This window comes from Anser anser, assembly GCF_964211835.1.
Source record: "Anser anser genome assembly, chromosome: 1".
Lineage (NCBI taxonomy): Eukaryota > Metazoa > Chordata > Aves > Anseriformes > Anatidae > Anser > Anser anser.
Genome location: NC_139720.1, coordinates 116,965,308 through 116,979,683, shown reverse-complemented (window position 1 = coordinate 116,979,683; position 14,376 = coordinate 116,965,308). Strand labels below are relative to the sequence as shown.

Here is a 14,376-nt window from a genome sequence, read left to right as displayed (position 1 = left end):
AATATAATATTATGCATTACAATTGCACTTCATACTCTGGAGGGAAGCGGCAGAAAAATCACTCTTGTTTATAACATTTCCACTCTACAGCAGCTGAAGGAAATGGTGTATACTTAACTGTGAGCATTAGACAAGGTAAGTGATTAAGATACCTCATCTGCCATTTGGCACAGGTCCTTGCAAAGGCCTCTGATATCAGCAAGGGAGGGAGGAAACTGCAGGAGTCGTAGCATCATAGAATCGTTTAGGTTGGAAAAGACCTTCAAGATCATTAAGTCCAACCACCACCTAACACTACCAAGTCCACCACTAAACCTATTGAGAAATCAATAAAATTCAGAGTCTGTACACAGTAGCCTTGCAGATCACTTGCGGCCTAAGGGAGAAAACACTGCCTTTGTTGAAGCACGCTGGGCCTTAGTCCCAGCAGCCCCAGAAGCAGCCTCCTTGGCTGCAGAGGAGAGCAGGACGGTTGGCTTTCTCCAGGATGGGAAAACATGGCTCTGCTTGAGGCTTTCAGCTTCTCTGCCTTCACTTCAGACGGAGACACCAGAGAGAGGAGCAGACTGGGGATGTGTATTCAACCTCCTCCTTTCCCAGTCTTGGAAGCCAGGTACCTCTGGAGGGCAGCCGCCCACGGAAAGATCTCCTCCTCCCACGGGAGGGCGGTCATGGGGCATGGCTCCCAGGCGCATGCAGGAGCCTGGGGAGCACACAACAGCTTTGGCATTTCCAGCACCGTTCGTTCCACCTCCAAGCCCAGCACCAGCCAAAGGAGGAACAGACACAGGCCAGATGGCATCATCTCCCAGGACAAACCCAAGATGCGACAGAAGGCTAATATTAACTCAGCTGTAAACAACATGTTGAGAAAACATTATACACAGAAAAGCAGACCTGCTTCGGAGAAATTGGGGGGAAAAAAATCCACAAGTGTTTCCCTTTTCCTCTGGTTGCCCAAACAAGGGGCACAACAGGACTGCACGGGACTCCCTGCCTGCCTGCACATCCCAAGGGAAGCAAAGCATGCGCACCCACACGTGCAGAGGTTTGCACTCGTCGTCTGACCCCAACATCTAGCCGCAATGCATGCAGAATGCATACATTCTCACGTACACTGATCCCTGTGTTTTGTAATACCTTTCCCACATGTCTGGCAAGTCTTTTTAGATCCTTCCACATTTACAAATAAAAAGTACAGTGACGGGAAGCGTGAGACGTAGCTTTCAAGCCTGGATGAGGCAGGTAGTACGGGCTGTTCTGAGCTGTTGGTATTACCGTCGTGCTTAGAAGCTGCCAGCAGAAGTGCAACAGGAGAGTGTCCGTGATAAAGGAGCTGCTCTCAGCAACACAAGGACAAATCCCCTGCCGTCCTTGTCATCCCCTCCTCTTCCATCAAGACACAGGGCTCTGGGATGCATGCCCCTTTCCCTTTCTGCCATTTTACAACCATGTGCTGAAAAGCTGGGGGTCTGGCCTAAGTTTTCATCTTTTCGTAGTTTTTGTCTGAATTTGTGGACTTTACATACACACACCTGTGACATCCTCCTAGCCCATCTGATTTCACCAGGATTCCCTTCTCATCTTTCTCCTGAAGATTTCAATTTATTGATGCTTCTTTTTACCTCATGTTTGGGATTTTTGTTTGTCTGTTAGTTCGGGGTGTTTTTTGTGGTTGTTGTTGGTGATGATGTTCGTTTTGTTTCTGTCTTTATCCATATTTTTCCTCAGAAAGCAAGACTCGGAGCTTGACAGGCTCGACAAGCATTCATTTGTATTTGTCACCACTAGGTGACACTGCAAAACCCTTTATTCTGAAGGCTACCTGATTTCAATACAGGTACCACACCCTAGGCCATCAAAATAGTGGTTGATGAAGTGAGGCTAGAAAAGACAGGAAAAAAAGACTGAACTTTTCAGAAGGAACTAACTAACTACATAATACCCTTGAGTATGAGATTTTCTTGCTAGAAAAATAAAATATCTTGCCATCCGTAATTGCATCTGCCATTTCTGTAGCACGCAGAGGAAACACCGGCAATGCCAAACCAGAAGAAATAGGTATGCCAGAAGAAGAGCCACAAGAGAGGAACACGAGCAGAACTAACACCAGCACCGGGGAAAGGAAATGCCTCTTGGTAAAAGAAACGAGAGGCAGATTAAGTATGAGTTAAGGGTGAGACGGAGCCCACACTAAAACCGATGTGCAAGCCTGCACAGCCAGAGCCAGGAATGTGCTGGCATTATGGAAACTGAAAAGAAATGAGTAAAAGGTACATCAATATGAACAGAAAAATAAGATAGCCTGCATGAGCCATGGTATTTCACCCACAGAGCTCACCCCCCTGTCCATGCTTTGGCTGCACCTTCAGAAAGAAGGTATTGGAGCACACATCTGCCCAGCTACTACCAGCAGCAGCTTTAAGGATCTCCCAGATTGGGAATAAACTCAAATTAACAGAGGGCATGAAATTTCTCTGGAATAGTGAAGCTGCCTTAATCGCTGTATCAACACTCATCACACACTCAGATAGCTTTCATTGCAATTATTTTAAGTGCATTAAGCTAGATCAAATGAAGGCTACATCAGTTCCAGCTGAGGGGTCACCTTGGTAAGGCACTATTGGTTATTAGTTTTACACTTTCTGTCAGTCAGTATTTATGACACCAGAATTCAAATCAGCCTTTGGCACTCTGGAATTTAATGCACATCAGTGAATGCATTCTCAAGTCAGACCTTTTGTTTTCCTGCCTTGTCTTCTTGAGGACAAGCCCTAGTTCTCATGATGTTCCTTTTGGCTCTTGCAGAAGAGAGGCTGAGCAAAACCCAGGAGGACTAGAACACTTTCTTACCCTTAGCTATGTTGTTCTTCAGTTGCAATGCAAGGAGGATGGTGAAGCTAATGTGGACAATGACGGTGCAAGTTGCCACATCAAGTTTTTACTTCGTTCTCATCTACACATTATTTAAGGAACAGTATTTCTATTTGCTGTGCTGACAATTTAGCCACGTGGCACTTAAATGCTGGGACAGCTCTACACTAAAGAACATTACACACATTAGGATTTATAAATTCTCTCAATTGTAGATGGTGACTCCAAAGAGGTTTAAGAAAAATCATTGGCAAAATTTATTTAACTGGAACTTGATAGTGCTTTTAAAACCCATGAAACTTTCCACTTTAAAAGATCAATTTCCGGCCCTTATAACCTGGAAAGGAAATACACAGTCCTTTTTCTTTTCCTAAATTTCCTTTTCTTTGGTGTCTGGAAACAGAACGTTTGTAATAAAACACTCCTGGCATCTTTTGCTGTAGTTGATACCACTATATATACATTGTCTCAGAGGTAGATGGAATGAGCATTCACACACCTTGCTTGTGGCCGGTCCACAAAACTGTGCTGGAAAAAGGAGTGGGTGCTTTATAATCACAGGTGGCTGTTTTCTGCCTGGAACTTTGAGAGCTGGGTAAAACTGACACAAAACCTATTTTGGCTCCTTTATGTAATCATTTTACAGATTTTTCCAAACATATTTGTATCCATGGTTTTCTGGATGTATTATTTAACTGAATACCCCACAAAGAAAATATATGATTTTAGCCCATTTTAATAATGTGCTATCCCAAAATAGCCTTGGACAGTGAGTGATGCTGAACGAAAGTGAGGTCAGAGGAGAATCACTCCCTCTTCACTTTGCTAATCACGTCCCTTTCGTTCTGTGCCTGGTTTTCTGGTGTGACAGCTCGGGGCCAAAACAACTCAGAGAAAGCTGTGCTGCACTGACACATCCAGAAAGGTGCAAATAAGTAATAACCAGCGGGAAACCTATATGATATCCAAGAAGACATCGTGCACAGCTAAACAGACCACGCATTTCCCTCCTTACAGTTTCCATGCTGGCCTGAACTCTGCCAAAAGCGTTGCCGGTGCCTCCCCCTGCAGACAGCTGTTTTGGTGACAGGCTGTGACTCTGTACACAGTGAGTGTCTGGGGAGGCTTCAGCAGTGTTTGAAAAGGCAGACAATTGTCAGCGACGGATTTATCTTCGCAGTTATCAAGGCCTCTAAAAACACAGACAGAGAAGGCAAAACAGCCTAGCGTAACCAGTGGTTTCCAAGCAGAGTTGTTTGAGTAAACACCAGCAGGAACACACTTCTGATAACTTTAGCAAGAAGTGAGGAGAGAGATACTGTCAGAGAAAATGCCTCAGCATTAAGAGAGTGCTAAAGGAGCAGCTGACATGGCCATGTGCTTTGATGTCCTGTGCTCTAATTAGAGGTGAGGGCAGAGGTGACTTAGCAAGAAACCACTCCCTTTCCAGATACGGGGCTACAACAAAGGATGATTATAAGGAATGTCAGCCTTAACATGCTGTGACAAAAGGTAATCATAATCATACAGCTCATTAATAAGCTGCTGCACAGGACAAGGATAGCACAGCACTTTGCAAATATCCATTAACTTTTCAGCATATCCCCGGAGGGAGGAAATAAATAAGCCAGTATAACCAGATACGAGAAGCAGGGGAAATGGAGGCTCCAGAGAATCCCCAAATCCTGGTCTCAGTCTAAAACACTGCTGCAGTCTCAGTCAGGACTCAGACCTCCAAGGTACATCAAGGGATGCACATGTGGCATAAACCCTTCATGGGAAACAGATCAGACATGATTTCATCGAGACCAGTAGCAGGTCACATCCTTCTTAGCCACTTACTTCATCGACAAAGAGCTGTGCAAAGTTTTGATATTCCTCACTGCTTGCATTGCTAAAGCCCGGAGAGTATTTCACATTTGTTATCCGCACCATCCCATTAAGTTTCTGGACAGCTGTGAAATAAGAAAAAGACAATTTAAATACATACTCCATCGATGGTAGCCCATGGACAAGTGTGTGACAGTCATGGGCATGCATGGCCACATGGGGTGTGCATAACAGCAGAAGGCAAGCCCTCTAAAATGTAGTCAGGAGATCAACTGCCTAAACACAGGTGTCCAGCACCTGGCTCTACTCTCTCTGGCCTTTGGATACCTCTCAGGAAGGACACAGACCTCCTGCGGGACTTATATCTGCCAGCTCTGTCTTGAATGCTCTGGGGCTTCTGAAATGTTGCTGTATGGCAATGTTCAGGCACACAAACTGCTCTCCTAAACTCAGCTCCTGTCCCAGCTCCCTCTACACACAATGGGGAGGCACCAGCCCCTCCAGAGGGCAAATCTTTCCATAGTCCTCCCTCCGTCCTTGGAGGAAGGCTGGACAGCTGCCTGGGATTAGACATCAGCATTTCAGACAGCTAGTGTAAGAAGAGATGGATCCCAACAGCGTGTAGGCCTCCTCCCTGAAGGTGTATATGCTGAATAACATTAAGACAGTCTCAAAATGTTTTTGGTCATTTCTTGATGTTACTGTTTTTGGCGTTGTTACCACAGACACTGAAGGTGATCACAAGCAGAAGAGAAAGGACTTCTAAAGGCATGATTCATACCCCTAGCATCGTTTATGGGCTAGCCAGACAAGCTGACTGATATCACGCCATCCCGTGACCATTGCCAGCTAACTATCCTCCCAACTACCAACAGATCATCACCCCTAGCATTATTAAGATCTAACACATCAGTGTCTTTCATGACTACAGGATAGTCTTCATCAAAGTCTTCAAGAGCACTACCATCTAGCTAAGGATTCTGTTTAAAATTGTTTCTGAATCAAGTTACCAGTTTTTACTTTCTGGTTCACCAGCTTGCTTTCCTCCCTGCGTATTTCTGTCCTGATTCCAACAGTATGTAAGACACTAAGTTCCAGCCCTGCGACTGTCATACTCCTACACTGAGTTTTACTCTCCCATATTAGCTGCTTTTACTGAAGCAACAAGAATGGAAAGCAGGGCCCTGTGTAGACTGTATGGATCCTGCTACATCAAAGTTGGTCCCAGTCATACTGAAGACAATAATTCTTTGAGCAGGGACAGGTGCTGGAAGAAAAGAAATAGTCATCAAGCAAAGCTTTGCAGAGGAGAGGAGGAAGTCATGCCTACTTAGAGCAAGCCACAGCAGGCTTCCTTTATCCCAACATACTTCTGATCCCAAAGGAACCCTCACCACCACCACCAGCAAGATCAACGGATTTGGGCTTGCTTTCTGCTACGGCTTGTCCAGCCATGTAAGCACAGGTATTTAGGAGATAAACCACATTAAGGTATCTGATGGAGAGAGGGGAAAATGTTCTGAACAATTTTCAAATGAAAAAATAAAAATCAGCATTTAAAAGACGTGACAGACTACGGGTTGGCTGTTAACCTTCCAGGTCAGAGATGTTGCCACAAGGAGGAGCTCTGTATTAAACTTCTCCAAAAATGGGGTTTTGCCCTCTGAATTTCCTGCCTCGTCCTAGTGAGACAATGCTGTGGTGGCTCTTTATCTTGTTGCCCAGGCATCACCCCTTCACAGGCTTCTTTCCCTGCAAAAGCTGGGCAAAATGACTTGGCTGAACATTTAATTCATCAGGAAAAAAAAAAAAAACAGGTTTGTATAAACTGAACTTGTTTGTGTAGAGTTCTTCAATTTGTTTTCCAGATGGAAGAAAATGACCCTTGGGTTTTGTCAGTTAAAATGAGCTATTTTGATGTTTTCCAAAAAAAAAAATGTTGTTTTCTTTAAGAAAAAAAAATATATATATCCTTCCCTACTTTGAAAGTGGTGGGGAGAACAGAAAGCAAAGCTGTAAATGAAATTTTTCAGTTCAGGTCTATATGTTGTTCAGTCCAAAATGGTTCTTTCCCCCATTTAGCCAGCAAGAGCTCACAAACTGGTTATTTACCTGGCTCTGTTGCTTGGTCTCACCAATGCCAGGCAGAGCAAAGGATACAACATGAAAGAGAAAGAAAACAAAAGCAGAAAAGAAGCATTGACATGGCTGCCCAGAGACAGCAGGACTGGGGAAGTGGACGCCGTCGCACTGGTTATCAGGACTGGTGGTGTACTGGTGCCAAAGGAAGGGCTGGAGAAGCAGCAGAGCTGCCCTTGGATGACCAAAAAAAGAGTTTCCAAGGAGAAAGGGATGAGGGGGAACCAGAAGTGGGGCTGAGTGAATGAAGACCCCCAGGAACATGAGATCATAGGGCAAGGGAAGAGAAAAGAGCAGAGGAGTGTGGTTTGGGATCAGAGAGATGTGAAAGGCATGAGAGAAAGAACAAGGACAAGCTGAAACAAAACCAAAATAGGTATCACGAACTTACACACTAAAGAAAAAATACCTTTAGTGATGGGCAGGCACAGCAGCATTCCTATCCCAAACAAAACCATAATTTAAAGGCCAAATCTGACTCTAACCTTGAAATATGATTCAGAAAAAATCCCCTAAAGAGCTGCAGTACATCTGCCCAAACCCAAATAGATGGAGCCCTCACTGCCAGCCCAGTTACTCACAATTAGAGCTCTTGTAAAAGTGGTGCATGGGTTTCCACACAGCTCTTGCCCTCTGGGAGATGTGTGGGGCTCTGCCATGGATTCACGCTCCATGGAGGGGAATAGGAAGGCAGGTAGTCTGCCCTCACAGGTCTCTAAAATAACTCCGTGGGCTGCTGCTGCAGTAGCCTGGTGCCAAAGTACTCAGGAGAAACTGAGATGTGTGGCAGCAGGACAAGCAGCATATGTTTCAATGAGCCACACACAGCACGCTGTATGATTTGCTCTGTCTGCTTCAGGAAGGAGAAATGTAATGTCGATAAAGCTAACTGTCAAATGAGCAGAAAGTGAAATTATTTTGACATACCAATTTAGAAAAAAAGTGCCAATTCCTGCAAGAAAATACTTTTGGCACAGACAAACTAATTTCAGACACCTTCAGCCCAGACCACTGAGGACAACTGTGGATCTTTTTGGACTCTGAGTGACGTTTTGTTTCCCACATAGTTGCATTGCCATGCTTGCATGCCCTGCTGGATTCATACTCACTGCGGTCCACAGCTGAGCTTGGCGTTGAGCTGGAAGCTGAAGAGAAGCCTGGCAAAGCTGGCGAGCCCATGGTTGCGGTGTATTTCTCAGACCAAGAGCTGTTCTCTCCTCCTGTCTCTGTATGTGTGTCGAGAGTGGCGTTGAGGGTGGAAGCTCCAGCATCCCCTGTGACCGGTGGAGCTGTGCTGGGGCCGCCTTCAGAGCGGACTTGAGGCCCTCCAAAAGCTGCATGACTTCTAGTGGTACTGGAGGCTGTCTGATTTGATAACGCTGGCAATGGTGAGCTCCTTTGCTCTTGAACTGCCGTGTCCGTGGGTGTATTTGTGAGAGCAGCCACTTGCTGTGATGCATCAGGGGAAGCCTCTGCCACCGAGCTTTGCTGTGATGGACTTGTGGCAGTCTGCTGCTCTCCCGTCACGGTCGGTTCCTCGCTGGCTGCCATCTCCCTGGCCATGGGGCTGTTGTCACTGCTGAAATCTCTGTGTGGTTCTGTGTGTGGTGCCAGGCTTTTTTTCCAAGGAGCTGGAGGAGCACTGGTGGTAGAATGACGGTGGGGTGCTTGCTTCTCACCCTGGGGCAGCACTGCAGGCAGGTGTACAGCAGTGCTCATCTCGGAGCCTACAGTGGCCACTGTCTCGGTGACAGAGGGGGAAGCAGAGGCTGCAGGGCTTACTTCAGGAGCAAACTCTGTGCTGTCTGCTACTTTGAGAGCCGTCATGTCACTGAGAGGGTTCACGATCTCACCTGCAACACAACAGACACACTTGCAGTGGAACCTGAATTCGGACAAGGAGGCACCAGGGCATGCCAGGTCTGGCCTGAAAATTGGGCTGAGACCACCCAGACAAGTGCAATAGCATTACAGAAAAAGGTCTTGGATATTTCATTAGGGCATTGTAGCATATATGATTTTTATGGTATTGAATCTCATTTGTGACTACACGAAGAAGAAGCGGATTTGATTCCTGGGTCTCCTCTTCTGGATGGCAGGCTATGGATCATTACAGTGGAAGAAATTAGGCACACAGATACCAAAAAAGGAAAAAAGCATGCCTCATGTCTCTCTGCAATCAGTCTTCAGGCTATCAAGGGGGTACTCAGAGAGATTGTATGCGAAGACATATATAAGGTTCATCTTTCTGTTCAGAGAGGTTCTCCTTTAGCTAGGGACTGCAAAGGTGCATCTATACAGGCTTTGTGTGCTATATAAATATTTGTGAGAAAAACAGGTAGAAAAACGTGACTTATTGCAACTTTTCATGGCAAAGGAAAACTACATGCCAGTCTTTTGCTCACCCTCACAGTTTCTTCCAGGTCGGGATGGATTGGTGTCCACGGCTGTCTTGCATCTGCACAGGTACGAGCCCATCACATTGATACAATCTGCAAACACGGAGCAGTCATTCTCGGTGTGGGAAGCACATTCATCCCAGTCTGTAAGAGCAAAACCAGATCAGTCAGACAGCCCTCCAACTGACTGCACTAAGCTAGAAATCATCACAAACCAGTCCTTTCTTCAGCATTTGAATTTAAGAATGTGGTCTGCCTTTTTCGTCATTTGCCTGACAGACAAGCTCTGAGTGGTGCAGAATGCTATCTGTGTTCTTGTGCTGTCACATAAAAATTAACGTTTGTCCTTGTACTCTTAAAAATATTTTCTCCAGGTACAGATTATTTTTTCAGATCATGTTTAGAATTATTCTTTTTTAGAATTAAAAACATTTTAAGTGAAAAAACTATTGTAGGTTTGTACTATAGCTATATCATAAGCATATAGTTCTGCATACGGTACCTCCAGATCCACTGGATAATGAAGAGTTCTGTTACTGCTAGCTACCACTAGCTAGAATATTAAATAGAGTCTGAATCCAAATTGTTTTCTGCATCAGATAAAAGGTAAATGCAAACAGCTCCCACAAAAAAAAAAAAAAAAAACACTCTTCAACTCTTAACAGAGGAAGTGCTAGGGGCAAAAACTCTTAATAAACTATTTATTTTCACAGGTAACACTACACAGCTGTGATCCTCTTTCTGGTAGTCTCAGAAAAAAGGTCCTGGTTCAACAAGGCATGAATATTCTGTAAGGGTGTTCCTTAAATCTAATTTCAGCCACTCTGAATAAGTTAGAGATGCTCCTTCCGTAGAGTTATGTACCAGATTTATGGCTGAGTATCTTCACTCTTGAAGGATTTTGTTCTGGAGTCTTATACTACCATTTGCACCCTGCTCCAGCAGACAGGCAAAGTATGAGTTAATGCTTTGCACATGAATAATCCCAGTGAATCCCATGTGACCTCTCCCTGTGTGCACTCACTTGTGCACATACATACATTCACTGCCTCAGGGCAGAAAGTGAGGGAGAGCAGAAAACTAGACTGAGCACTATGTTTTGGGTCAAATAATTTTGATCAGAGGCTAGAAAATTGTTTTGAACAATGTGTTGCCATAAGTGCTTGTTCTGCAAACACGCAGAGATTAGTCACTGTGATTATTACTCAGAAACAAAGGAAAGTCCCAGTCTAGAAACAGAAAGCACAGAGCATGTGTACATGCACATACGTGTGCATATTTTTGCTTGCACACAGGCTTCCCCAACCTCGATTCAGATCTTTTTCCTTTCTTCCCCATTAGATAATTGTTGCCATTAGATAATTCCTTGTGCCTATGGCCACCATCTGCCTGTTAATCTACAGCTTAAGCCGCTCAGAGGGGATACAGGAGCATGCAGGACTGACTAAAGCACCAGCAATGAAAGCGCTTTCCCTGATGACTTATTATGCTGCAAGGTAAATGTGGCTCTTGATGGCTTCAAACACCACCCAAGAGATGCTCCAGTGCTAATTGCCAAGTAACTTACATTCTCTGGCTCCACGGGCTCTGGGGGTTTCCTTTCCCATTACTTAGCACGACTTTTTAAGCAGCCCATCTCTGATAGCCACATTCAGCTACACATCAGGCCAAAACACTGATCTTGTCTCCTCAGTGCTCCATGGCACTAGTACATGCACTCTCTGGCCTCTCCCATTTGGCAAGTACCTTCCCCACACACAGCCCAACCAACAGTCCCACTCCAAGCATTTTAAAAAAACACCACTGTGTTGCTCTGATTACACATTGTACCTGTAGGGGGTATATGCAATGGGTAAAAATCCATGAAACGCCTTGCCAAATGATGTTGCAGATGTGAAATGTTCACGTGACTTCACAGGGAGCACAAAATTTAAAATTCAGCTCAATAGCTCATGGAGGAGAAACCCGAAGAAATCACTTTGGATTCAGGGAATCTTGGAGCTGAAAACGGTTGGTGGCTAACAGAGTGTTAGAGAGGGACATTGCCTACACTTGCCATATTCTTGCATGATATTATGCTATATGGCCCTTGGGCCTGACTCCGCAAAAGTCCCCTTCTCCTTCCTTACCATGCCTCACAAAACAAACAGTTTAGCGCCTCTATTAACCATGGCAGAAAGTTTACTAATTATATGAGACTACAAAGAGAAATGCCATTGCTCCACTCCCTGCAGTTCTGCTATCCCTCCTGACTTTTCATCTTTGCAGTTCCAGAGCTGAACTCTCTCCTCTGCCACAGTCACAAAACCAAGCACGTTGCCTTCTGGTGGCCACCAAGGATCCAGATGGCACTGCTCCACAGGTGCAAGAGGAGCCATGTGGTCTTACTTCCAAAGGGCCCATCCCAGGGAGGAAGCAATAGAGCCTATTATACAAATCCTTTCTTAAGTCTCCCTCCCTGGAGATCTTCAAAGGCCGCCTGAACATGGTCCTGGGCAGCCTGCTCTGGGTGGCCCTGTTGAGCAGGGGAATTGGACCACGTGGCCTCCAGAGGTCTCTTCCTACCTCAACCACTCTGTGATTCTGTATTTCCTCCATGCACTGCACTCCTTGGCCTTATTTTTCACATTTGACTTTAAGAAACTCATGTCAAACAAATGCTTCTCCGTGCAGAATTAGCTCTAGCCCTAAGGAGGAATGGGGGAGTTGGCTGCTCTCCTGGATAAGAGTGCTGCTTCTGGAAGCCATCTGGCTTTTGTGCAATTAAAAAAAAATAAAAATCTTATCTCCTTCTTCTTCCCCACTCCTTCAGCCCCAGGACACTCAGAGTCCCTGTGCAGGCAGGAGAATATCAATAACGTTTGTAAAGGATTTTGACACGTCTGCATCTTGCAATTCAGTTCCTGTTAGCACTGTGATGTTTGCAGGCTTCAGGTGCAGTTTGTCTCTTCTGTTTTTTCCTGTCCTCCCTAACCTCTGTATGCTCTGCAACTCCAAAGGGAGTTTTCCCTAATCGTAGCAAATAAGCTTTTAAGGGCTCAGTACATGGAGAGAGAAGAATAGCCCATTTTGTTGACTTTGGCAACCCTTTGAGCTCTGGCTGGCTCTGCCAGCTGGGAAACCTGAAGCCAGAACTTAGCCCTTTGAAGATAAAAATGGTGATTACTGAAGATCAAACAAAGGCCTAGTTTAACATAAATTCCATACATGTTTCTTCAGTCCTATTCTCTGAGAGGACATTTGGGAATTTCTCCGACTAGATTTCCTAAACCCTGGCCCAAGTACAAATCCACAGCCTTGAAGCACAAAACCATTTAGAGGGCATGAGTATCTAAAGGCTACAAATATCCCAAAGCAATCCTGTCCTCAGGTCAGTGTGAGAAAGATATTTCAAACTTCCCACAGCTCACAAAGGAGAGAGAGGAAGGAAAATAAATGTGGAAATTAAGGGCTCCTCTACTCCTTAAACACCATGGAGGGAAGCAGTGCCTGCAGCTACCAGGGGACAGGTAGTGCTCCTCCTTTTTTGTGGCTTTCCCTCCAACAAACCATCTAAACTCCACATACTTTGTCTTCCTATGAAGTACTTTTCAGGAAGAATGCTGGTGATAATGTGCATGATCAAAATACCAACACTCTTCTGTTGTCAAAAATAAATAAATAAATAAAATTTAAATTACCTTCTATGGCAGAGTTCTGCTGATCCACCAAAAGTACAGAGCCGTTGTACAGGTAAGAAAGCATCGGGGCAAAGGTGGAGGCATCAACTGGAAACTCAGGATCCTGCACAGCAACTCTGAGCCTCACAATGATGCTCCCAGCTTGCAGGGATTTGGTCTGCACTTTCAGTTTCCCAGTCTCATATAAAGCAGTAATGTTAGGTGGAAATGAATTCGTAACCTGAGTAGAGTTAGAGAAGCAGTGACAATCAGAACCCAGCAGCAACAGATGATTTTTTAAAACCACAGTGGTACTGTTTTCAAAGGTTTATATACATGCAACATTAGTAGGAAATGTGGTAAAAAGAAAATTTTTTAAAAAGTCTCAAAGCGTTTCAAAGATTATTTACACACGCAGAAGTGTGAGTCTCCTTGGTGCACCTAGGTACCTTTTAAAATAGTACCCATCTGACCTCAGGCAATCTGAATGTGACCACCGCACATTGGAAGACCCAACTGCATGGATGCAGGCTGGTATGTGCCACTTGGTGGTAGTGCCAGACAATGGTTCAGGAAACGTTTCATTTACCAGTACAGGAATAATTTTAGCTCCCAGTGGTTATCTGAAACTCACCAGTCCCAGCCCAGCCTGCACCTGAGTCCAATGACAAAGGCAACTCAGGGTGAGAGGCAAGAAAAATGAAGGGGATAACTTCAAGAAAATGTGTTCGAGACAGCCCACCTTCAAGGAAGTATCACAATTACACCATGGTTGATTACCAATCAAGTAAGTAGACATATGAATTGAACAAATGGTGTTACTCTGAACATTAAATACTGATGTCAGTATACGAGCTGTGCAGGGGTTAGCAGTTTTGCCTCACATCCCTTGAAAACATCTCTGTGCTTGAGCCTTTTGTTCATACCTCCAGCTGAAAGCATGCCTTTGAGCATGCAGAGCAGCGCCATAAATCAACTCATCTTTGCTCCCGTTCAGCCAGTTTGCTCCAAAAATTCCTACATACAAGCTGTTTAACTGACCTTAGTTCAGATCTGAGTGAGGAGGCAAGAAAAAGAGGAGAGAGGAAGTGAGAAGGGGATGCTGTGCTCCCAGTGAGGCAGAAGCAACACAGATGGGCATCACTCCTTTTCCTTCCCAACTTCGTGATGTCAGTTAGGTCTGCGTCAGCCTCAGAGGAGATTCACTGACAAAAATCCTCCTGCACAACAAAAGCAAGCAATTTGCAGCTATGGAAAATAAAACCACGTCAGGAGGTTTGACTTGCAGTTTCTCATGAGCCTCTTCTGGGCTGCCGTTGAAAATACAGCTCCAATGTTGTTGCAGTATTTATGTATTTATTTTCCCCTCAGATTTATATTGACAAATGTTTATGAGTCCTCCTTTGCTTTGGGAAAGTCTAGTTTTGGATCAAGATCTGAATTCCTCTGTCTGGGCCCTGTACTGTAGAGCAAAA

The 14,376-nt window shown here is 44.8% G+C and overlaps 1 protein-coding gene across 1 annotated transcript in view; it reads right to left on the bottom strand.

Annotated features, from left to right (window-relative positions):
• Positions 1-14,376, bottom strand: part of UMODL1 (uromodulin like 1) — a 48,861-nt gene that overhangs the window by 15,029 nt on the left and 19,456 nt on the right. The window contains exons 10-13 of the mRNA XM_083828056.1: positions 12,923-13,142; positions 9,249-9,386; positions 7,953-8,696; positions 4,717-4,829 (exon numbers count right to left, since the gene is read on the bottom strand). Coding sequence (XP_083684182.1) covers positions 4,717-4,829; positions 7,953-8,696; positions 9,249-9,386; positions 12,923-13,142 — 1,215 coding nt within the window. The remainder of the gene's footprint in view (positions 1-4,716; positions 4,830-7,952; positions 8,697-9,248; positions 9,387-12,922; positions 13,143-14,376) is intronic.